Genomic DNA, 23,941 nt, shown 5'->3' on the forward strand with positions numbered 1-23,941 from the left:
AATTAAAGTATCCTCTAGAAATTGATATGATATATTGGTGTTACTAGCAATATATACCAGCCGAACAGTATTTGATTAACCTGTTAGCCACTTAGGGCGGCGTCTCCTATTGTACTGTCTTACCAACCATGACAAATAAAATAAACTATATATAGTAGAAATAAAAAAGGTAAAATAACATTAAGATTGGCGGAACTGGAAAAACACCGAAGATAGACTAATAGCTCGTTCGGCTAGACTAAAAAATACTGTTTATGTTGAAAAACACTGTTTATACTGGTTTGTTGTGAGAGAAAAATATTATCCCGACTAAAAAAACAAGGCAAATAAGCCGGCTTGTTGCTCAGCCGAACAAGCTCTGAGGCTCTCAGTTACTCAAATTAACACCAGTTGTTCCCACAATAATTGGCCGGCCGGCTTGAGTTTACACAGATCGAGACAAAAACTGATTGGCTGATCGGATGATGTTACGAGGGTGCTTGGTTCTTTAGTCGCTCCTAAAATTTATGGCACATCGAATGTTTATGTATTAATAAAGAGTATTAAATATAGATTAATTACAAAACCAATTATATAGATGGAGGCTAATTTGCGAGATGTTTTTAGTCTAATTAATCTATCATTAGCAAATGTTTAATGTAGCACGACGTTGTCAAATTATGAACTAATTAGGCTTAAAAGATTCATCTCGCAAATTAGTCGCAAGTTGTGTAATTAATTTCGTAATTAGTCTATATTTAATACTCTATGTATGTGTCTAAACATTCGATGTGATAGGGGAGACCTGTAGAAACCAAACAGGACCAGTATCCTAGGACGCACTAAGTAGTTGCAGTGTGTCACTTTGACATTATCCGGGGTGCCTTCTGTTCCCACCTCTTCTCCAGTATAAAAATCCAGTGTCATGCGTCGCATAGTCTGCAGGTAATGGAGTTTCTAATTACCTTTATTTCTGATGTTCAACATCGTCAACTTCCACTTTGCTGCTCAGCTTCTGGTTCCCTGCATGCAACGACCAATTGCTAGCACAGACCACCTTGCGCTCCTGTCCTTCGAGAACCTCGTAACATGATCCCTCTGGAGTATTGAATTCATGGGCCAGGGAAGAGCATCAGACTTCGGTTACTGTTACTGTCAATGGCAATGGCATGGTGTGACAGGCGGTGCTCGAGGGCAGCGGCGTGGCTACTGATACATTTTATTTTACTCCCATTGCAGCTAGCAGCTAAGTATTATGAGCATACCTCTAGTAGTCATGCAAATGCATAAAAATAGAGTAAGGATGCTGAATGTGTATGAGAACCATTTACGGAAAAATCGTAAATTGCGTAATTGTGCATATGTGTATGATTTTGTAGTGGCCCTAGATAGCTCTTTGAATGCTCGCTCATATGAAAGCTCCCCAAATAACTAGGCTAACAAGCTTGTCAACATAAATGGAAGGCCTATCAGAAACAAAAATAACTGACCAAAAATATACATTTTTTCATTCTCAGTCCTACTTATGTGAAATTTTTTACAACTCAAGAAGATAGAATATATTAAGCTCATGTTATGCAAAAATGAAGCTCTCCTATTGGTCAACAACCACCAGGGGTTGCGAGAGGATTGGTCAATGGCTGCTAATGCATCCACTAACTAACGTTAGTTAGTCGTCTGTCTGTTGGTCAAAGTCAATTGCTTGGTGGCTTATACACAATAATTCAAGCTCCACCTGCCTCTATCTCCATAAAGCCCCTGTGCTCCTAATATAAATCCAGTTCCTTTACAGCAAAACCAAAACGACCAATGAGCTTTGGACAACAGAAACAATGAGACCCACAGAGTTGCCATCGTTGATCACCTTCCTTCTCACTACTGCATGCTGTCTAGCAAAGGCCACGCCTGCACTGTCATCCCCCCAACCTGACAGTAGCCACGGAGCTTTCACAAGCAATGCAACCGACCACCTTGCGCTCATGTCTTTTAGGTCACACGTGAGGAGCGATCCATCAAGAGCAGTGGAGTCATGGGGCAACCATTCCATTCCTGTATGCCGATGGCGTGGTGTGGAATGTGGCCGTAGGGGCCTGCGCCGTGGCCGGGTCACGGCACTGGACCTCCCTGGGCTCAACCTTCTTGGCCGCATCACACCGGAGCTCGGCAACCTCACCTACTTGAGACGGCTCCATCTTCCAGGAAACCGCCTGTCCGGTGCCCTGCCAACGGAGCTCGGTGGCCTTCTCGACCTCCGCCATCTTGATATCAGTGGGAACTCCTTGGAAGGACAGATCCCGCCATCACTCGCAAACTGCCAGCGCCTTGAGACGATGGAGCTCTACAGCAACAAACTGCAACGGGAGATACCCCACCAGCTGGGACTGCTAAAAAATCTGCAGGTATTGAGTCTTGGCAATAACACTCTCACAGGAAGCATCCCTTCGAGTATTAGCAACCTGCTGAATCTTAAAATTCTCAATGTCGCATACAACAACCTCACGGGAGAAATCCCACCAGAGATCGGTAAACTTAACGGTCTCATTGAGCTCAAGCTAAGATCAAATCAGTTGGTGGGTTCCATTCCTCGTACACTTGGAAACCTCACAGCATTGATCCATCTAAATTTATGCTTCAACAAACTAACAGGAGGCTTCCCACCAGTGCAAGGCCTCTCATCTCTTAGGGCTACTTTGGCAGCCCGTTTCCCCGGGGGGATCCCCGCGTTTTCCCTGGGCTGTCTCCCCCGTGCCAATCTCCACCGGGCCAAATTTTTGCGCACTTTGGCAGCCCACCCATCCGAGGGTCGCAGCCCGCTTCCCTTCTTTTTCCACGCGGAAGGAATCCACGACTCGTGAGGCCGGGAGGGTTTCCCGTGGCGACCGCTCGCGAGCCGCGTAGCTTCCTCCGCTCGCGCAGGTCTTCTCGTCGCGAGGCCGTCGCCGCCCCGGCATCCCGTCGAGTCGTCGACGCCGCCCCGGCAATCCGTCACCGCTGCCACTCCGCCTTCTCATCGCTTCGGTCACGCCAACGGTGAGACCGCCTCATCCTACATCTCTGTGCCTCCCGCTAGGGTTTCGGATTTCTTGATCCGCTCTTCTCACAGACTGTCCCACTAGGGCGGTGAGGTGGCCGCGGCTGATTAGGGTTTCGGCACCGAGCAACACGACATGGGAACCGGAAGCTGGGCGCTCTAGGGAGCAGGGTGCGAGATCTGAGGGCGCTCGTCACCTCTGTGCTTTCTGCTGTTGCTTCGGTAAGGACTCCGCATACTCCCTCTCTGGGTATTTTATTTTTGTGCATCTGTATTGCGGGATTGGTTAGTGTCAGCATGAGATGGCAGTTGCGGGATTGGTTTGTATTGCGGGATTGGTTAGTGTCAGCATGAGATGGCAGTTTATTGAAAAAATACACTTGCATCTATAATATTGATTTTCACCATTAATTATGTCTTGATAGTGGTGCATTTATTTGGTGCTCTAGATGTTAATATATTTTTCCTAAAAACTGAGCTAGGCAAATTTGACCCTATGGTTTGCAAAAGAGGGAGTAGCGCAATTAAACCTGCAAAGCCAACACCGTACCTAGGTTCTGAATCAGAAGGATCTGAAGGATTATTGTCTACTTTGTGCCATGGTTGTTAACTTTTACTCTCGCTGACACTGGTGTGCTGGTACTAAGTTGGAAGCGTAATTAGATCTTGCCTATGTGTTGTTCTTGCATATTGGTGATGTGTTGTTCTTGCATATGTGGTTTGGACTTGCTATATCAGTTATGTTAGATGCAAAAAATGCACCTGAGTCGCTACCTGCTTATTTAGTGTTTATTAGCCTGTCAGACTGCATAAATAACACATTCCGTGTTATCACGTGCTTGTAGCCTAGTACACTTGCAGTTCTACAAATATTCTACCTTCAGTCAGTTGGGAGTACAAAAATATATTGTTTGCTAGTGGTGCCGAATTCTGCCTTGATATCTTGTGAACTATGCAGTAATGGAAAACAACAAGCTGAAACATGGTAAAAAAAGTATAACTAAGCAACAGTAATTAAGCAAAACAATTCAGCACTAACTAAAAATTCACGAACATTTTCATTCTCTTTTCATCAGTCAGTTGACCTCTGCTGCTGATACACTTGGTTGTAATGTGCATGATATTTTTTCAGTCCATGTGACAATTTGCTCCTTCATGTCTGTTGATAAACAGTTTGTTCATTAGTGGCACAGAAGATTTTAATATTTCATGTCAAAAATGGGTGCTGCTAATGTCTTGCCAATGGAACTGGCAATTTATTATTTCTTGATGTGCGCACACTATAGCATTCCATCTGGTTCAAAATAGATGTTGTAGCCTCTTCTTCTTTTTAAAAAAAAAACAAATACATGTACTACAACTTCTGGGCAATTCGAGCTCATTTCTTTGTGATATTTGCATGAATTCATCTCCCATGCCTTTTTACTTAAGAAGGGATTAAACTAGGTTAAGCTGTTAATTTTGTTGGCCTTAGTTTTTGTGCTGAATTCTAAAACTTATATAGTTATATTGTTGAGGCTATTGAATTTGCTCTTGTATCTATCGATTGGCTGTAAGGTTGGTTTGGCAGAAAGCGTGTTCCATTCGTGTATGCATTACCTTTATTTGTACATTGGTAATGGTATAGTGTCTCATGTGTTTAGCGTGAATGCATCACGTGCTTTACATGGTTTAGGCAACAACGTTCAAGCATGGGAATAGCATCTTGTGAACTAGTCTGTTATTTCTTGATGAATCGATATTAGCAGGCTGAGTATTTGACATTATAGAACCAAGTTCACCATGCATCATTCACAGGTTGTCATCAGCCACTTTCGAGCTATTGTACAACCTGTAGCGCAAGTAATGTAGGACGAATGGAGCTTACTGGTGTAATAAGTTGGAAGCAGTTCGTCTCTGTATGAATGCATGATAGGTCTTGCCTACTCGGCACGAGATCTTAAGCAGAGTGTGCCTTTTTAATTTGATGGCAGCGTGGGATCTTAAGCAGAGTTTGTTTTTTAATTCCAGTGGCGTCCATACTCGTCAATCACTCAATCTAATAATTTGCTTGCTAAATCTCAGACAAGTGCTTGCTAAATCTCTCCGACTAATAAGGGCATGATGCTTTTGCAGGAGTGATTTTCTGCTGCATCTTGGGACGGGGTGACTGGTGTCAGGTTAGTCCCCCCCACTGTTGCCTGCTGCATCTGTAGTTTTTTGCTCTGTGCTGGTGTACAATGATTCCTGCTGCATTAGAACTAATGAAATTTCCTGGATACTCTTCTGGATTTCTCACTAGCAGTTTTTTTTCCTGCTTTCTAGTCTATCTGTATGGTTGTATCTTGAAGTGTTCCTCTCACCGTATTGTTCTCTTTAGCATTTTTGAGTAATAAGTTAAAAAGATTAATGCAAGTTTTTTCATGAGATGGTATGAGAAAAATCTAAGCTTTCCTCACAATAGCTCTAGGTTGTTAGCTTATGACAGCCCCTAACTTTTATTTTAGGGCATATATGAAACTTCACTCTGAAATAATTGTATATGCTAACCATTCCTCTGAAATAATTGTATATGAAACTTCACCGGTTCATGATATGAAATTATAATCCTTGTTTCATTGTTAGTGCTAGTTTAAGCTATGTGTTGCTAAATTGAAGTTTAAACTATCACTCAGCTGGGGCAGTGATAGTTGAAGTTTATTTTCTGTGATGTGCTTGAGTTTATTACATATGACACTTGTGACTTGCTGTGCTTGAGTATTGGCCTTGTGCCTTTTATTTTATATATATGTAATAATATAATTTCATATATGTAACACTAGATGGCTTCTTGGGAAGAGCTTGCTAGAAATTTTTTGTTGGAAGAGGAAGAAGAAGATGAGGAGCTATTCTTTATTCTTCTCCCTGCTGTAATGCCCTTTCTCGACGAAGAGAAAACACCTGAGCATACCTCTTCTCTTCCTGGTGCTAAAAAGGTTAAAGAGATTCTCGAAGGACACGAGAATTGGTGCAAGGAAGAATTTAGGATGGAGGCTGAAATATTTAGAGCTATAGCAAACTTTCTCAGGGCCGAGAACTTGCTGCGTGACACACGTGGTATGAAGATTGAGGAGCAACTTGGTCTTTTTATGTTCATGCTCTCTCATAATGCAAGCACAGAGAGGCTAAAGAAGGAGTTTCAACATAGTGGTGAGACAGTGCATAGGAAAATATATGATGTCTTCAATATCATTCCAACATTAACCCAAAAATTCATCAGACTTCTGAATCCAAGCCACACACACATGAAGATTACATGTGACCCTAGATTTATGCCATTCTTTCAGGTCGGTTAATACATACAGTACACTTCCTTAATACCATTCCTAAATACAATCCAAATTTTTAGTAAATTTTCTTACCTGCAGAACTGCATCGGCGCTATCGATGGTACGCATGTCCCAATCACAATTGGACAAGACAAGGCCAGTCCCTATAGAAATAGGAAGGGGACACTATCGCAGAATGTTATGTTTGCCTGTGACTTCGACTTGAAGTTCACTTTCATCTCATCTGGTTGGGAAGGATCCGCATCTGATGCAGGAGTGTTGCGTTCTGCTCTTGGCAAGGGATTTACTGTGCCAGCAGGCAAATTCTATCTTGTAGACGGTGGATATGCAAACACACCATCATTCCTTGCTCCCTACCGAGGAGTTAAGTATCATCTCAGTGAGTTCAGGAGACGTGGCCAGAGGGGAAATGCATATGCCAACTACAAGGAATTGTTCAATCATCGGCATGCGATTCTTCGAAATCACATTGAGAGGGCCTTTGGGGTTCTCAAAAAGCGGTTTCCAATTCTGAAAGTGGGGACACATTACCCAATTGAAACTCAAGTTATGATTCCAGCAGCTGCTGCTGTGTTTCACAACATCATTAGAGGGTTGAATGGGAGTGAAGAGTGGCTAGACATCCTACCTGATAATATCAACCCATCAAATTATGTCGACATGCCAGAGGGAGACACTAACTACCCAAGTGAGATGGAATCAAACCATGGAAATACCCTACGAGACCAGATAGCCCATCAGATGTGGGCTGCCTACAATGTGTAGGATAGTAGTGTTTGGAATGTAATTTATGAGTTATGAGTTATGTATTTCTGTAATACATTATGTGATGCAACATTCTGTAATAAATTCTCCAATATATTCTATAATATGTTATGAGTTATGTATTTCTGTGTGATGCAATATTCTGTAATAAATTCTCCAATACATTCTATAATATTTTATGAGTTATGTATTTCTATAATTATTTCTTGTAGCAATGTCGAAGGCAAGGGCTACATGGAACTCTAGATATGAGAAAGGGCTTGTTGACATTATGAGGGACCATATGAACATCCCCTTGTTCAGGGGTCAGAATGGATGGAGTGGAGAGGGTTGGAGAAGTATCTCAGAGAAGTTTACCCAAATGTATCCTTTAGCATGCTTCACAAAGCAGCAGCTACAAGAGAAGGAAAAGGAGCTAAAGGGCAGCTGGAAGGCGATACATGTAGCGTTAAAGGATAGTGGTGTTGGTTGGAATGACTCATTGGCCATGGTAATTGCGGAACCGAAAAAATGGAAGAAACTGATCAATGTAAGATTTTTTCACTGAACCAAAAAATTGTTGCCATATTCTGGTTGCAAGTACTAACTATGCTGTTGTCTTGGTATTAAATAGGATAATGGAAAAATAGCTAGGTTCCAGAAGAAGCCGTTTCTTTATATGAAGACTGTACGTCATTGTATGCTGGTATGTTATTTGAAACTTCTATCTAAGGTTATGTAGCCTTATTGTTCTACTTGAGAGTAAAGTACCATCTAACTTGATAGTATGACTGTGCACTGCTTTCAGTTTAAGTTATAGTATGCCTGCACTTGAACAGGAAGAGTTAGTTTTTATTAGTCACTCTCACAGCCTCACTCGCCCACAATACTTTTATCTAAGTATTTTTTCTTATTCCCTGTTTTCGTGAGCACAACTTGGAGAGCTGCAATTGTTCTTGTTCTTTGTCTTTCTCTGTGAGAATGACAAACCTTGAAGAATAGAAAAACTGCAACAGAATAGAAGGTTTACCAAAACTTGTTCATTGGATGCCACATAGCTTCTGTTTGTCACATAAAGACAACTAGTGTATTCCATTACGTTTGGTACCAAGAATACATGATTGCATGAAACATGACGATTACTGAGAAATATTGTTGACATTACATGGCTAATGCCAGCAAACCCTGCATATTAAATTTGCACTGATGTAGCAACCCTGCAGTATCAGTTATGACGCTTCTATGCCCTCTGGTCTAACAAAGTTGTAACTCTTCCTATTTTTAAACCATAGGAAGTGTTCCTATTTTTCGCCCACCCATCAGTTTCTAGTAAAAGTAGTAACTCTTCCTATTTTTTTTTGCATAGGAAGTGTTGCTACAGGAGATCTAAACTTCACATCAACTGAGCACTTGCAGCCTGCTCCTCTTGTTCCTATTGCTGCTCCAGCTGCTCCGGCTGCTCTGGCTGCTCAGCTGCTCTAGTTGCTCCTGTTGCAGTGTCTGATAGCACAAGTCCAGGTGCTACTTTTGATGGGCTAGACGTCTCAAGTGCACGCAATGAAGCTCAGTCTGCACCTTCCAATCAAGATTCTGTGCAAGGAACGAGTGGTGGGAGAAAGCGTAAGCAAAGTCACATTGGTGCTGCTATTGATGGTTTTGTGCAGTTTAAGAAGATGCAAACAAGTAAAACAATGGAAGCACTCAATGAAAAGAAGAAACAAGACGAAGCATTTTCAGTCGACAAGTGTCTCGATGAAGTTGATGCAATGGAACTTACTGATGTGGAGAAGGCGTATGCTATGAATATCTTCAAATCTGAGATAGATAGGGAGGTATTCATGAAAATGAAAAACAAAAATGTTCGCTTGATTTGGCTCAAACAGCAGATTAGGTAATAATGCTTAGCTGCCACTGGATTAGTTTACTTTGGTATGTCTTAGCTGCTAATGCTTTTCCTTGTGCTTACTTGCAGTGCTATCTGTAGAGGCAATGTTGGTGGAGGCAATGTTTGAATTGAGAAGAAAAATGCAGCTGTAGTCATTGTATGCAGGTATTTCCATCGTTGTGAGCACAGTATATTGCACTGGTTAGGTCAAATGTTTTTATTAGTGTGAGCCTAGAATTTGTCATTTGTCCTTGCTTATGTTCTGTACAGAACTTGGATTGCTGTTGTCAGGTTAGCTATGTGTTGCTAAATTGAGCCTACTGTAGATTGGTCAGTGTCTGAGCTGTGTTTCCGATCTTATTTGCAAGTAGCCTCTTTTGTTTATAAAAATAATGCTATAAATATAAGATGCCCAAACCACTTCTTCCCTTGGACTTGCAGATCACTGGCCAGGAGCCATTTGATTAGGCAATGACCACCGCTAACCTTATCAGGCTCCTCTCCTTTCAAGAGGATTGCATGTCTGATCCCCTATCTTGAGGGATCTTAAAAATTCACAAGGCATGACTCATATTACACTTTTCGGATGCCGTGTACATAAAATTTGTTCATAGGGATAGATAACCTTGAGCCATATGAAACTGATGACTACACAATTGTACAACAGCTTGCACTTGCCAATGCTGCATGCCATCAGTACTCGGGGGCATGTTGCTTTCGTTTCCAACTTTTCTTCTCCCAACCATCTCCATGATGGCATCTCTAATCTAGTACTAGTTGTCAAAGGATTAGAGCGTTTCCTTAGGTCTGGATGCTTGCTTGTCGTTTTTATTTTTCTCGATGGATCCAGGGACATCACCCCATGCCCTGTGCTCAGGCTTTTGACACCTCTGCAATTTTTATGCTTGCTGCTAGTCTCTCAAGAAATATTCACCCCATGTTCTGTTGTTTAGCTGTTCGGAATATTTCCGTTCCGTTTTCATCCCACAGTGTAATGAGTGTTTAGGTCCTCAGGAAAATGCTTAAACATTATTGGCAAGGATTCTTGGTGCCACAAATATCTTGTTGAGCTTTTATGCATATTTCCCTGATACTAATACTGATGGTGTGTAAGTACAGTCGATCGGCTGTGTAATGAGTGTTTAGTTGCATTGTTCCATGTATCTGCATTTAAGTCCTTCTAACTTCTCCACTTGAAACTGAATTGAACTCTGCAGTAAGTTCACTAGATAGGAATTTGTAGGCTTGTTGTTTGCCTTTGTTATCAATATAAATACAATAAGTTAGCTAACCCATTGATATCATTAAATAGTGGTTGTTTTTACATTTATGAATTATTAGGTTGTTGTCTTCCCAGTAGCAGCCATTCATATTTGATTGAGTTACAGGCAGGTTGGCCAAATTATAAGATTTAGTTTGCTTTTGCAAACCTGCAAGCACACATGTACAGGCAGCTTTTCCATATCTGTAATTTGCTTGATGTGGCATGCCATGTAGTTTACCCTTGGTTCAAATTGATGTATCCTAACCCCACTAGATTAGTTTACTCTAGGTATGTCTCTAGCTGCTAACGTGTTTTCTTGTGTTTACTTTAGGTATGTCAGAAGAATGCAGCTGCAATGCCTATGAGAAGCTTATGAAAAGGAATTAAACTGTAATTTATTTTTTCATATATGTCTTGGATATCTGGATGGAGATGATCTATGATTTGGTAACGAATGGATTAGCTAAGTTGAATTTGCCACTTGAATTAAATTTTCTATGTATTGGACTATGTCAAAAAAATTGGTCTTGTGATTTTTCATGCATTATGTGCATGAAAATGTTGTGGTTGGCATTGATTTGTGGTGATTTCCTTATATTGTTTAAAAAAATTGTGACTTTTCTTGATTTTCTAAGACATTGTTTTCAATTTTGTTGCATGTACTTTGGCTGAAGTATTCCCGGTCGTGAAAACGTACTTTGAGATGATCTATGAAAATGTCGCATGTACTTCGCTGAAAAAAATCTATGTATTTCCGGTCGTGAAAACGTACTTTGGCTTGGCTGCAAGACTGGACACGTACGCTGTCCTTATTTAATTTCCCTGCGTTGGACACCCTGTTGCCAAATGGCAACACGGAAACTACCCCCACGCGTTGCTACCTGCCCTGGGAAGAGGTGGGAATGAGAAGTCCAAAAATTTCCATCCGTAGGGCTATTTTCCCTGGGAAAATTCTCCTCCGCTGCCAAAGCCAGCCTCTTGAACTGGGATCCAACAACCTCACAGGAAGAATCCCTTCTTGGTTGGGAAACCTCTCCTCCCTAACATTTTTAGATCTTCAGGAGAATAGTTTTGTTGGGCACATCCCAGAATCACTAGGAAACCTCAAATTGCTCACAGGGTTTTCTGTATCATTCAGCAGACTTACCGGTTCTATACCGAATTCCCTAGGAAACCTTCACAACCTCGTTGATCTTTTTCTGGACAACAATGAATTAGAAGGTTCTCTACCCCCTTCGGTATTCAACCTCTCCTCCCTTAAACATCTTAATGTACAGAACAACCACCTGGAAGGGTCTTTTCCACCTGACCTGGGCAGCAATCTTCCAAATCTAGAAACATTTTCAGTTGACCGTAATAAGTTTCATGGTGCAATCCCACCTGGGTTGTGCAATACCTCTATGATTGGATGGATTCAAATGCAAGCCAACTTTTTCTCAGGAACAATTCCCGATTGTTTCGGAATTCAACAGAAAAATTTATCAATCTTGAGCTTTGCAGATAATCAGCTTGAAGATGAGTGGAGCTTCTTGTCAAGTCTAACAAACTGCAGTAATTTGATCTGGCTAGATGTGGCTTCGAACAAGATACATGGTGAGCTACCGGATCTGATTGGAAATCTTTCTAGGAATGTGTTTTTTCTTAACATGCAGTTCAACAATATAAGAGGGAAGATACCTGAAAGCATTGGGAACTTAGCCAGCTTGAGAGTGCTTGCAATGGACAACAATCACTTTGTGGGTAGTGTTCCACCATCAATTGGCAGTCTCAAGAAGTTGAATACACTAGACCTATCAAATAATAATCTGTATGGATCCATCCCAGTTACATTTGGCAATTTAACAGTGCTTTCTGTATTTGATTCTTACAGTAATGCCCTCAGTGGAGGTATACCATCAAGTCTAAGCAATTGTCCTTTAGAATCCTTGTCCCTTTCATATAACAGGCTCACTGGTCCAATACCGAAAGAACTTTTTCTCATCTCGACCTTATCTAACTATTTCCACTTGGATCATAATTTACTAACTGGAAGTATACCATATGAAGTAGGCAATCTCAAGAATCTCAGGGAACTTGATTGCTCCAGCAACAGAATATCTGGAGAGATCCCTCTATCCATTGGCAATTGTCAGAGCTTACAGTTCCTCAATGCATCTGAGAATTTAATTCACGGTGTAATTCCACTAACAGTAGGACAGCTAAATGGTCTCTCGGTGGTTGATCTCTCCTACAATAATTTGTCCGGAAGAATCCCAGATTTCCTTGGGAAACTGAGAGGCCTTACCAATTTGAATCTATCATTCAACAGCTTTGAGGGTGAGGTTCCAAAGGATGGAATATTCCTCAACACAACATCTCTCTCAATTGTGGGAAATAATGGCCTGTGCGGGGGTATTCCTCAATTGAAGCTGCCACTCTGCTCTCGGAATCCAACCAAAATGCTATCCCGAAAGAAAGTCATGACGATCTCCATGGTTGCTGGAATCCTTTCTGTCATCTTAGTGTTTCTGTTGTCTGCATTAACACATTGGAGAAGAAAGTCAAGAAGAGAAAAACCACAAGAATCACTGCTCAGTGGCCAACGTATGAGAGTCACTTATGCTGAATTAGTGAACGCAACAAATGGATTCTCATCTGAGAACCTTATCGGAGTAGGAAGCTTTGGCTCAGTGTACAAGGCAAGAATGATGAACCATGATCAACAGTTAGTTGTTGCTGTGAAGTTGTTCAACCTCCAAACACGAGGGGCATTCAAAAGTTTTGATGCAGAATGTGAGACTATGAGGTGTGTTAGGCATCGGAACCTTTTGAAAGTCCTCACAGTCTGCTCAAGCACTGACTTTCGAGGTGACGATTTCAAGGCTCTGATATATGAGTTTCTGCCAAATGGAAATCTGCATGAATGGCTGCACTTGCATCCAGAGGGGGAAGGTGAAAACAGGGTGCTAGACCTTGTCCAAAGAACAAGCATTGCCATCGACGTGGCAGCTGCAGTTGATTATCTACACCACCACAATCCATTTCCTATTATTCATTGTGATCTCAAACCCACCAATGTTCTCCTCGACAGCAACATGGTTGCTCAAGTAGGTGATTTTGGGCTTGCAAGGTTTTTGCATGAGGAATCTAGTGGCATTTTAGAGCAGTCAACAAGTTGGGCTGCTATGAGGGGAACAATTGGCTATGCTGCTCCAGGTTTGCTTCCTTATTTCTATTGTACGATTGTTTCCTTCCAGCATATTCTTCCCTACTTTATTTTGAAAATAGATATTATTTCGTGAATGAACACGTTTTTGTATACATTTTCACATGGTACACATTACTAAAGAGGAAAGGCGCATGCCAATGCCATCTAATATTCTGATCTTTACTCAGAAGAGCATACTTTTGGATAAACCAGTTACAAAAATATACACATTTTTTTCTATTATTACCGGCATTTGGTTGATCTAACTGTTGTGATGAAACTTATGGAAGTTCCTTACATTTGTTGATTTCCAGAGTATGGACAGGGCAATAATGCCTCAACTCAAGGTGATGTATACAGCTTTGGCATACTATTGCTCGAGATGTTCACCAGAAGAAGGCCAACAGAAAATGAATTTGCAGAAGGTTCTAATCTGCATAAGTATGTTGAGATGGCATTACCAGATCGAGCGATTGATGTCATCGATCAACACTTACTGTCAGTAACAGAGGATGATGAAGGAAGGACACGAGACAACCAGAACATCAGAGAAAAGAGAATCGCTTGCATCATTTCAATTCTTCAAATTGGGGTTTCATGTTCAAAAGATCTACCTGCAGACAGGATGCAAATTAGAGATGCTTTGAAAGAATTGTTGGTGAACTAGGGACAAGTTCATTCGTCGCAGCTAATGTTGAAATAAACCTGTTGCGTTGTGTGCGTTGTGTTTTAGCTTGTTTTAGATATATGTTTGGGCACGGTGCTGACAGCACAGTGCGCGTCGTTCGCGTGGTGGCGGCCATTGCGGCTTGTGACGGCGCCCACGTTCCGTGGCCGTGGGATGGCGGCATGGCGCGGCGAATCAGGCGTAGGCGAGCGCATTCCGGAGGTGCTATCCACTTGTAATCATCTGCTTGTAATTTCCTTTAAATAAGAGAAGAGAAAGACCCGAAAAGCTGCAGTTCAGTGCGCAGCACCAAATCCACTGTCCACCGAGTTCATCTGTGTTCTTGAGTGTTCATCGTGAGAGAGGAAGCGCGCTCCAGCGACGATTGATGATCCAGGAGAGAATCCAACAGCTAACAGGAATGCTGAAATACAATCAACTGTTCTTTCTATTTGGAAATATTTCAAATACAAGATCACAGAAAAATTATAAGCATAAGAGAAACCAAAAGGAGAAAATAAGGAGGGAAAAGCTAGCAGTGAAGACTTTAGTTTCAAATACCAGCTTTCCGTAATAAGCAGCTGGCTTTTACCCTACAAGGACAGTGATTGAATGGTTCTAAGTACCCACGATGCAAGACAGACAAAAAAAAAGGACCAAAACCCCTACGCTGCGTGAGACTTCAAACATCCTAATCCAGTAGTCGACTAAAAGTTACCGGAAACAGAGACCCCATATCAAGATCAACAGCATGAGCAAAGATAACATATAATTAACCAGAAAATTATTAACTCCACAAACTGAAATCGGGAAAAGGATCCTGACTCCTGAGGTTGCATATATGTCAATAAATGTCTTCTCAAACGTTAACATTGAAGGCTACTCATCCAAGTAATGAAAGAACGTCAGACCTTTGCGAACAGGTGTTGCAGAGGAGTCATAGTTAGGCTACATCAGTAGTTCAGTACCATTTACGGGCGATGCAAACAAAAAAGTAGTTAGTTCCTGCTGTAGAAATATTTGACATAAGCTGCGGTACAAAACTTTACTTAGACAAGGCCTTTTCCTCTATACCTCTACTGCTCTGTTTTAAATGCTTCTACTGTCCTAGGAAGAACTGACCCAACATTTGATCCAATTCTTCTGGTGAGTATTTGATGTACTTATGAGGGTTCCTCCCACGTTGAATAAGATTCCTGAAAGTTAAAAACAGTGCTACAGTCATATAATAAAACAAGATGAAAGCCAGTGCGATTGTGTCTATGAAACAGTTGATTACTCAGAAATTATACAATATAGTGACAAGGAAAACAGATACAGAGAGTTCAATGTTCATCTGGAAATTGATGATTGGCCCCCATATGTTGGCATTTGTCAGTTAATCACTGAATTAAATAGACTGAAAATTGGAACAAGATGGCTGGTGCATCCATAATTTTCTTACGACTCATTAACATTTGAGGTAAAACACAACAATCCCTAGCACTAGCAGATCTTTAATTTGCCATTTAAGACACTGACGTGACATCACAAGCACACTTTCTACCATTGCTAATAACATTTTTCATGTGAGAAATCTGAGTACTTGTATATTTTGGACTATTTAGAGTTTGGCTGCATGCATTTCAGAACACCACTTTTTTTACTGCAGTTTGTATAACTGAATAATTAACTGTAAACAATTAATTGAATGGAGAAATTGTGAGGCATCCCGAGCGGATAAAGAAGATTACTTCACATACCCAAAACGGCTAATGAAAGACCTATATGCTGGCAAGAGAACTTCAGCCACGGCAAGCCTCAGTTCATCTCGCAATTCCTGATCAGGAATAGTCCATTGAGACTGCTTTGCATGAAGATCTTCAAATTGCATATTGAAGGACTTGAAGCTGCCAAGGGAGCATACAATTTCCTTATCTTTTATATTCATTTCATCAAAAAAGGTTACCATGTTACAGAGAATATGCCATTGTACAGACCGTTCTTTGATCATAGTCCTTGAAACTCCAGTGCTGCTAACATCAGATGGTGATGACGAACTATTGCCACCTGTGACTTGGACGGAGAGTGTCTGGAAAATCTAAAATCATAGAAGCGGAGTAGTTTTAACAGGATGTGATTCTATACAAAAATATTTCCAATCGTGCACATAGACAAGAAATAAAATTTTAAACCATCTAACCTACAGGGACTTGAACATAAAGCATGCTAAGCAAGGGTGAAATAGTTATAACAGGATGCTGATCTGTTCAGTATTTCCTATAATGCACATACAGGAGAAAGAAAATCTTAACTCCAGAAATGTAAAGCGTGCTAGGCAAGGGAAAGTGTACAGTAAAAAGTATGTCTTCTTCTCATCACACAAAAAAGTTTACTACAGAAATGGAACTAAATTCATGATGGGATATGTAGATCGCAAGTTCATTTAAACCTGGGAATCCAATAGAAACCTGAATCCAAAATTTATAGAGGATAACCTGTGGTTGAATTTTAAACCTTGGCTCTTAGTGCATTCTATCAGAGAAAAAATAACAACTGAATTTTTCATCAGCTACCACTAGAGTGCAGCATGTAAATCATCGTATTTTATAGATCTCCAACAGTGAAACAGGTAGAGGTCCATGATGTACAACAAAATATTATGGCTAAAAGGTGCAAAAAGATGATAAGCTTTAACACCAAGTAGTAAAATAGAAAAGAATACATCCTATTGCCGACGATGCACTGACCTTTGCCCATGCTACCCTCTTGTACTGATTAGCGTTTTGCTGCACAATCTTACGGTGCCTCTGAATCCAGTCACCATCAAGTATATCATTGGATTCTGATCTGAGGTGAGACATAACAAATTATTGAACAGGGACACCGCCAAGACATCTGTGGATGTGGATCTGAAGCACAAAAGAGACATACCTGCGAACAAACGTAACCATATAGTGAAGGTTGTTCATAAGAAATATGTGAGACAATGCAGGATCCTTGTACTGCTTAGATTTCCCATTCAAGTTATTCTGAAAAGCCTGCATAATCTTCATCGTTATAATCGCAAGTTGAGATTCAGTCTCACTGCCACTTTGAGGTTGCTGAAATAGTATTTTCAGTGTAGATTGGTAACTGTTCAAATGAGAATAAAGATATGTTAGTGTGGATGGGAGAAAGGTAACCGAAAAATCAAACCATGCTTAAATAAAAAAAATTCATCATTATTTATAGCAAGCATAACAGATACTGCCTCGGATTTGTCAAGTAAAACAAGGCAATCGTAGAGAGCAAGTGAAGCTGTAAACCTAGAAAAACACTATTACTAGCAGGTTGAGAATCAAGAAATTGTGCCAAACCGCCAGTAGACTCCCAAATGCTTCGGGAGACTTTGGAAAAAAAATAAAACGATGGAGCACAATGGATTGTCAATGGTCATTAACCACCTCAACATCAACAGGTATTACAATCCTCACGCATGTTCACAATGCAACCATAAGAAACAATATTGAGTTTTCCGGATGGAAGAAAAGGCATACTCATAAGACAACTCAAGACCAAAGGAGATGGATTTATAAATCTCTCTGGTTTGGATTAAGAGCTTATACTAATACTCATTTGTCAGGAAGGTATAACAAGATGGAAAGGGTTGTACTAACTCAAATAGGCCTTTTACATAATTCATCACTTCGATTGTAAAAGGATGGAGATTTCCATTCTGTACGATAGTCTTCGAATTTTCCTTTTCAACTGCCACCTCCAAATCAAGCAGAGTTTCTTGGGCAGCCTGCGCCAAGCTCTTAGTCAGGTTTAATGCAGCCTCCCGCATCCCAGAGCAAAAATTTCCTTGAAAAGTCACTTCAACCTGGTAATAAGTTCAAAAAAAGATGAAGATGATAGTAATTTTTTTCTAGTTCTAACAATCAACATTGTTGAAGTTGATGACAAGACAATTAAAGACAACAGCAACTGTAACTTGCAAGCAATCATAATTTGCAACTTATATAGTTTTATGGCCAGTAATAACCATCATAACGACTGGCCAAAACTTGATGTAAAACTTAATGTATGTATGGACACAAACACATGATCCTTGTGATGAGAAGTGCTGAATGCATTATCTCCACATACCTCTGACTGAATTCCGTGCATTAATCCATACATCTCCAGCAGTAGAAACAAATTTTCATGAGATCTTTTACTTTTAGCAACAACATCACCAAAGCCGAGAAGAGTCATAACACTGCTTCCTGCCACTTCAGCAAAACATTGATCCTTGTTGAAAGTGATACCATCGAAAATTTGATCACAAATTTTTCTTTCTCCAGCCAGTAATACTTTAACCTGATTTAAGAATAGTTAATTAGTTTGATATCTAAACACATACAACACAATCATAATTTTAGAAGCATCCTTACTGTAATATGCATAATATGAGTCCAGGTTCCAACATTTGAGGACACCCAGTGCTGCATCTTATCTTCAGTTAGCTTTTCTATGCCCAGTTTTTGAAGACTCAATTCTAACGCTGAGCTGCGAGCATCTCTGATAAAAGAAACAAATCCAAGCATGATTCTGTAGATCACACAGTTAAAAATCAGGAAAGAATGATGATAGAAGTAGAGAAGGAAAAGTAATGGTCATTCATACTGCATGGCATTCATAAATGTTTCCAAATCAAAGATGCTCGAACTGACAAAAATTAAGTTACTCAGTAGGTAAGGCGATTTCCAAGCTCCAACAATTTTTGGTCATACAGTGTAAGCTGCTGACCAAGACCTGACTAGGTGTGCCACATTGCTTGCATATTTTGTCGCTATCGATGTATTTCCATCAATTCATTTACTCTCAATACTCATTGGCCAGATATCCACAAACAACCTGGACACATTATCATATTGTGATCTGTGTGTAAATAATCAGAACAGCTAGATGCTACATCCAAGTCAAGAAACCTACCTGTAAATTCTATAGCACGACTGTTGATTTCCATCCTGAACCAACTGATGAGCTATATCATGCAGAAGTGGTAATATTCTTGGGGGAATTAGTATTGGAGTCCTGTATGTAGCACTTTCAAAGCTTTTGGATAGTTGCTCTCCAACTGATTCAGAGTTCCCTTCTGATGTCAATGGCAGCTTTGGAAGGCAATCAAGTAGAAGTGCGGGCTCACTAGCTTTGCTGAAAAAAGAGATGCAATAGTTTACATTTGAACAGCCATCAAAATAATTGATAATATTACTGGAAGACCTCTAGGAAATACAGGACGTAATGCCCTACCAATTATAAGGATCAACAATGAACTTGGTTCAGAAGCAGACACATTAAAGTTCTTGTTCAAGGAAAAGAAGTGGATGACTCTTCAACAAAGTACATGTAAATTTTACCTGTAAGTACTCATTAACTGCCTGAATTCCTCCTCAATCTTCAGCTTAGACTTGGTTAAGAGGTTGTTAACTTGATTCAGTACTCCTTCACAGCTCTTAAAGTTCTTGTTTGAGGAAAAGAAGTGGATGACGCCTTTCAGCAGATCCACAGCTTCCAGGAAGCTCTTCAGATCCTCATGTGGACCCCTCAATATCACAGCTTCAGCCTAAAGCTCAAAAACACAGATCACATTAATTAAGTGAACAGACTAAACCTTATGTTCAAATCGTACTAACATACTATAAGTAAAAAAACTGACAACATTACAAAAAAATTTAATGGCGCAAAACTATACAAAAAATAATCAGCACGTTCATAAGAAATAGTAATGAATGCACTGTTTGGATAAATCGTTAATGATCTAAGAGTGCCGAAGATAGATACCCACTATAACATCTGCTGGAGAAAGTGAATAGCCATTATAACATCTGCTGGAGAAAGTGATGAAGTACTGAACTAGCAAAAGCACAGAAGCCGATCAATAACTATCAATGCTAATCTTACAACATGAAACCCAACCGGCACTTTGCAACTACACCAATATGGATAGATCCTCTAGTAATCTAACAGTGCGAAGATACTAAGTATAACATCTGCAGAAGAATTCGATGAAGCAATGAACTAACAAGAGTAATAAGCTAATCATCAATCATTGGTTGTATTCTTGACATCACAACAACCGATTGCAACTAAACCAATATGGCAACAATATGAGCATTCACATACAGAATCGTCAGCATACAACCCATCTATGGACCTTTAATGGCTTCAGAATTTTATAATCGATGAGGCATGCACCAAAACTAGTCCGTGAGGCATGCACCAAAACGAGTCCGTGAGCATTGAATACAGATTTTGGCGCCTTGAATCCCATCCAAAGTCATCCAATACAACAATCAAACCCAAAACACCACCCCAACTCGCTAGGGGTTCAGAGCATTCTCGAACGGAATCCAGGGGACGGGAGCAGTCTCTCACCCGGCGGACGATCTCGAACTGCGCGAGGATGGCCTCGGCGGTCTCGATGGTCCTGTCGATGTTCTCGTTCGCCATCGTGCTGGCCTGCGCCCTCACCTGCGACACGACGGAATCAGACACGGGTCATCTCTCCCTCTCCGTACGCGTCCTCGCCGAACGGGAACACGGAGGGTGGCGGTGGCCGAACCTGGGCGGGGCGGATGGAGGCCTCGATCGCGGAGACGTGGCGGTCGAACGAGTCGAGGGCGGCGACCGCGCTGTCCGTGTTCTCCTCGCTCCGCTGCAAGGCGTCCCGCAGAGCGCTCGCCTGCAGCGACAGCGCCTCCATCCGCTTGTGCAGCCCCGACCCCGTCTGGTCCATCGCTCCGCGTGCCCCTCTCCCCGGCGAGTCGGCGGAGGGGCTGCTCGTGCTCCGGCCTGGAACTTTTCTGCGAGGAAGGGCGGTAGTGGTCTCGTGGAGGCGCTTCTATAGAGGGACTCTGGAAGAAGGGACGGCGAGGTGACGCAATGCGGACAGGTGGCTGTGGACCCGGTGTGTCACTGGTGTGGCAGGTCGGTGACTCGGGGTAGTGTACTGGCGTCGCCGCGGCGGGAGGAGACGGGGAAGCGTGAGCGCCGCTGTGAGATTCGTGCAAGTCATGGCGGTTTGCAAAATGGGTGGCTGGATCTTGTTTCGACTGTGGGCTCCGTCCGAGTTCGGGTTGGGGACAGTAAAACCGTGTATAGATAAGCCCGCCACAAGACCCGTTTTTTTTTGCCCGACCCAAGCACGACCTGGCCCGATGGCTAGCGGGCCCAGGCTGGCACGACCCGAGGAAGCAGGCCGTGCATGGGCCTTACCCCAAGCACGCGGGCTGGCACGGCCCAGCCTGTACAGCCTGTTCGTTTAGTTGGGGCTTGTCGTAAACGATCGTAAATTTCCAGCCAGAACAGTATTTTTCTCTCATACAAACCAACCTGCAGTACTTCTTCACGAACCAGCAACGATACGAACCAGCCAACCGAACAGGCTGGTAAAATGGCCAAAGGCCCGGTGAGGAAAATGGCCAAAGGCCCAAATACAGCCCAGCAGGCCAGCCCTCCTCTCTTAACCCTACCGCCTACCCTCTCCCTCCACCGTCGCCGCACTCTGATCTCTCTCGCTCAGTCGCTCGCCTCGCCTCCTCCCCGCTCTCGCTCGCTCCCTCTCTTCTTCGCGACTCACCGGCGGGGTGCGCCGCCGCGGGCTCCTCTCCTCCTGCCTCCACCTCCCACCTCCACTCCAACCCGCCGCCGCACTCCCTACCGCTCGCGGTCGCGAGTCGGCTCGGCGTCGCGACTCGCTCGCCACATCGCCTCCCCGCCCCACTCTCTCTCCCGCATGATTCGCCTCCCTACCGGCCACCGCACTCTCTCGACTCGCCTCCGTGGCCCCCAGCAGCGAGCCGCCGACGGTGGCTACCGCCTCCTCACCGCCCCGCACTGTCGTCGACAGTGGCCACCACCTCCTCACCGCCACGCGCTGCTGCTCCTCCCCATGCCTCCTCTGCGCGGATCCGGCCTCGTTCTCCGCGGATCCGGCCTCCTCATCGCTCATCCTCCGCGGATTCAGCCACGTTGAGGTGCGGAGAGGTCGGGGATGGAGAGGTCGCGTCGTCCACGGCCTTCGCAACGACGGTAGCCTGGCCTCCCCTCTCTCTCTGTCAGTGTAGTGGGCCTTGGGCCAGCCCGGCACGCTGGATTAGCCGTGCTTCTCGGGCCTGCCCGGCACGAAAAACGGCCCATCAGGCCGTGCCTAGGCCGTCGGCCAGGCACGAAGCCCATGGCAGCACGGCCCGCAGGGCACGTCGTGCCTTGTTGGCCCGACTCCCATCGGGTCGTGTCGGCCCGTTGCCGTGCCGTGTCGGGCCGGGCTGGCCCGTTGAACATCCATAAAACCGTGTGAAACAAAACGTAATCGCAGGCTTGCGGCCCAGTGAGTTCGTGGCCTTTCGGACCGTAAAGTCAGCCCGTTGTCCAATCCATGTCATTGTAGCTTATTAGCCTCACCTAAAGCCCAAACCATCAACGTTTTAGAAAATGCAATACGACTTTTCTTCTTTTTTTTTTAATAAAAATCATCATATGTTGCAAGGCTATTGCTAGACATTTAGGCTTTGTTTGGATGTGCATGTATTCATGTCAATCCACATGTGTTTGAAGTGGATTGGAGTAGAATTAAACTAAATTATATTTCATTCCGCTCCAACACATTGAATTGATGTTGATACACATGCATCAAACAAGGCCTTAAAAGGTTTTCGCTAATTTTTTAACAAGATGGAATTAACAAAATTCCTAGCCTCTCTTACACATTTGTGCATGAGACCGTTCTTGTTACCAAGAGTAGTTTCAACTCGATCACATCGCGATGAAAAATCCTAGAAAATGCAGGAATGAGGTGGCAAGCAGGTCAACTAAACTGCGTCTCTCTTACCTAAGCGAGCAAAGCAAGCCAGGGCAAGGCATCCAAACACGCCCTAAGTTGCAACACTTGAGCGGAATATGTTTGGCAGAACCGATAATCAATATGATAAGATTGAATTATTAGTAGATTTGTACCTTTTTTTTCCTAAAGATTTCTATGGAGTTAGGATCTAGCTCCTTCGTGCCCTGTAGTGAGAAACCGTTTTCCTCTGTCCTCTAAAAACAAACTAGGAGCAGGTGAAAGTTACTGGTATTTTTTACTTAGCGGGCTCCGGCATCTTCGTGTACTGTAGCGAGACCATGCTCTTCTTCTTTTTTAGCAAAGACATTACAAACATTTGGGTTGAACAAAAGGAACACAACACCCCCCAATATCACCTTCTAAGTTCCTTATCAGTTCCATTAATAAACCTTAGGTAAAAGATGTGAAAAACATGTGAAATGTGACGTGTACAAACCTCCAAGATACTATGGCCGTATCTACTCTTATCAAAGCAGCTGGGTTTGGCCGCCAAACAGGCTGTCCACGATAGCAAAAAAAAAATTGTCCGTCTGATCGCAGCTTCGACGGCCAGATTCTTGTTACCTCCTTTGCATTACCTCCGTACACACGCGGCTAAAAATATCTACCGAGGTCGCCGTCTTCTCGCCCCTTCCTCTCCCTCTCCCCCTCTCTTTATCTCCCTCCCTCCCTCCCTCCAGATCTGGCGGCGCACCGGCCGGCCCGACATGGCAGCCGTCCTCTGGCGTACCGGAGCGACCAGGCCTCAGCGCTGGGCGCAGCCGCTGGCCTACAGGCGTTGTCCTCTCCCGCGCGCTGCGCACATCTCTCTCTCGCCTTCGCTCCCGACATGGCGGCGTGCCACCCGGCAACGGGCGCTGGTGGATCCCCACGCTGCGACCGGGCGTGGAGACTGCGCCCCCACCCCTATGTGGCACAGCGGCGCGAGCGCGCCCGGTGGTTGGTGGACCCCAGCAAGGGACCTCCGCATAGCACGGCGCCGGCGGCGCAGCATGGCCACCGACGTCGACCACGGCTCCTCCCCA

At 43.1% G+C, this 23,941-nt stretch overlaps 3 protein-coding genes and 1 pseudogene across 4 annotated transcripts; 3 read left to right on the forward strand and 1 right to left on the reverse strand.

Moving 5' to 3' along the window:
• The first annotated feature begins 1,867 nt into the window (after window positions 1-1,867).
• Window positions 1,868-14,065, forward strand: LOC136507227 (receptor kinase-like protein Xa21). Its single transcript, XM_066502020.1, has 3 exons — window positions 1,868-2,663; window positions 11,186-13,406; window positions 13,713-14,065. Exons 1-3 carry the CDS (start codon window positions 1,959-1,961, stop codon window positions 14,063-14,065), a joined length of 3,279 nt encoding a protein of 1,092 aa, XP_066358117.1. The 5' UTR covers window positions 1,868-1,958.
• LOC136508980 (uncharacterized) lies at window positions 5,812-7,164 on the forward strand. The gene is made up of 2 exons (XM_066503760.1): window positions 5,812-6,315; window positions 6,397-7,164. Exons 1-2 carry the CDS (start codon window positions 5,812-5,814, stop codon window positions 7,081-7,083), a joined length of 1,191 nt encoding a protein of 396 aa, XP_066359857.1. The 3' UTR covers window positions 7,084-7,164.
• Window positions 7,109-9,096, forward strand: LOC136508982 (uncharacterized; annotated as a pseudogene).
• A 765-nt stretch (window positions 14,066-14,830) lies between the features above and the next one.
• Window positions 14,831-20,861, reverse strand: LOC136508622 (exocyst complex component EXO70A1-like). Of its 2 annotated transcripts, none has more exons than XM_066503347.1 (12): window positions 20,637-20,861; window positions 20,450-20,545; window positions 19,432-19,637; window positions 19,004-19,225; window positions 18,463-18,589; window positions 18,176-18,388; window positions 17,704-17,909; window positions 16,979-17,179; window positions 16,795-16,894; window positions 16,045-16,136; window positions 15,808-15,954; window positions 14,831-15,261 (listed from the first exon to the last, which is right to left on the reverse strand). In XM_066503347.1, the coding sequence occupies exons 1-12, from the start codon at window positions 20,808-20,810 to the stop codon at window positions 15,165-15,167; spliced, it is 1,881 nt and encodes a 626-aa protein (XP_066359444.1). In that variant the 5' UTR covers window positions 20,811-20,861; the 3' UTR covers window positions 14,831-15,164. The 2 variants fall into 2 exon arrangements, with proteins under 2 accessions (XP_066359444.1, XP_066359443.1); XM_066503346.1 differs by having other exon boundaries at window positions 16,045-16,145.
• Window positions 20,862-23,941: the final 3,080 nt, after the last annotated feature.

This window comes from Miscanthus floridulus, chromosome 15, assembly GCF_019320115.1.
Source record: "Miscanthus floridulus cultivar M001 chromosome 15, ASM1932011v1, whole genome shotgun sequence".
Lineage (NCBI taxonomy): Eukaryota > Viridiplantae > Streptophyta > Magnoliopsida > Poales > Poaceae > Miscanthus > Miscanthus floridulus.

What these genes read in the sequence shown, in the direction of transcription:
- LOC136507227 (XM_066502020.1), top strand. Translation starts at nt 1,959, where the DNA reads ATGTCTTTTAGGTCACACGTGAGGAGCGATCCATCAAGAGCAGTGGAG. An exon ending in AAGGCCTCTCATCTCTTAGG is followed by an intron (nt 2,664 to 11,185) that starts GCTACTTTGGCA and finishes TGCCAAAGCCAG; the next exon opens with CCTCTTGAACTGGGATCCAA. An exon ending in AATTGGCTATGCTGCTCCAG is followed by an intron (nt 13,407 to 13,712) that starts GTTTGCTTCCTT and finishes GTTGATTTCCAG; the next exon opens with AGTATGGACAGGGCAATAAT.
- LOC136508980 (XM_066503760.1), top strand. Translation starts at nt 5,812, where the DNA reads ATGGCTTCTTGGGAAGAGCTTGCTAGAAATTTTTTGTTGGAAGAGGAA. An exon ending in GATTTATGCCATTCTTTCAG is followed by an intron (nt 6,316 to 6,396) that starts GTCGGTTAATAC and finishes TCTTACCTGCAG; the next exon opens with AACTGCATCGGCGCTATCGA.
- LOC136508622 (XM_066503346.1), bottom strand. Translation starts at nt 20,810, where the DNA reads ATGGACCAGACGGGGTCGGGGCTGCACAAGCGGATGGAGGCGCTGTCG. An exon ending in TATGTAAAAGGCCTATTTGA is followed by an intron (nt 17,180 to 17,703) that starts GTTAGTACAACC and finishes TCATTTGAACAG; the next exon opens with TTACCAATCTACACTGAAAA. An exon ending in AGAGGGTAGCATGGGCAAAG is followed by an intron (nt 16,146 to 16,794) that starts GTCAGTGCATCG and finishes CTATGATTTTAG; the next exon opens with ATTTTCCAGACACTCTCCGT.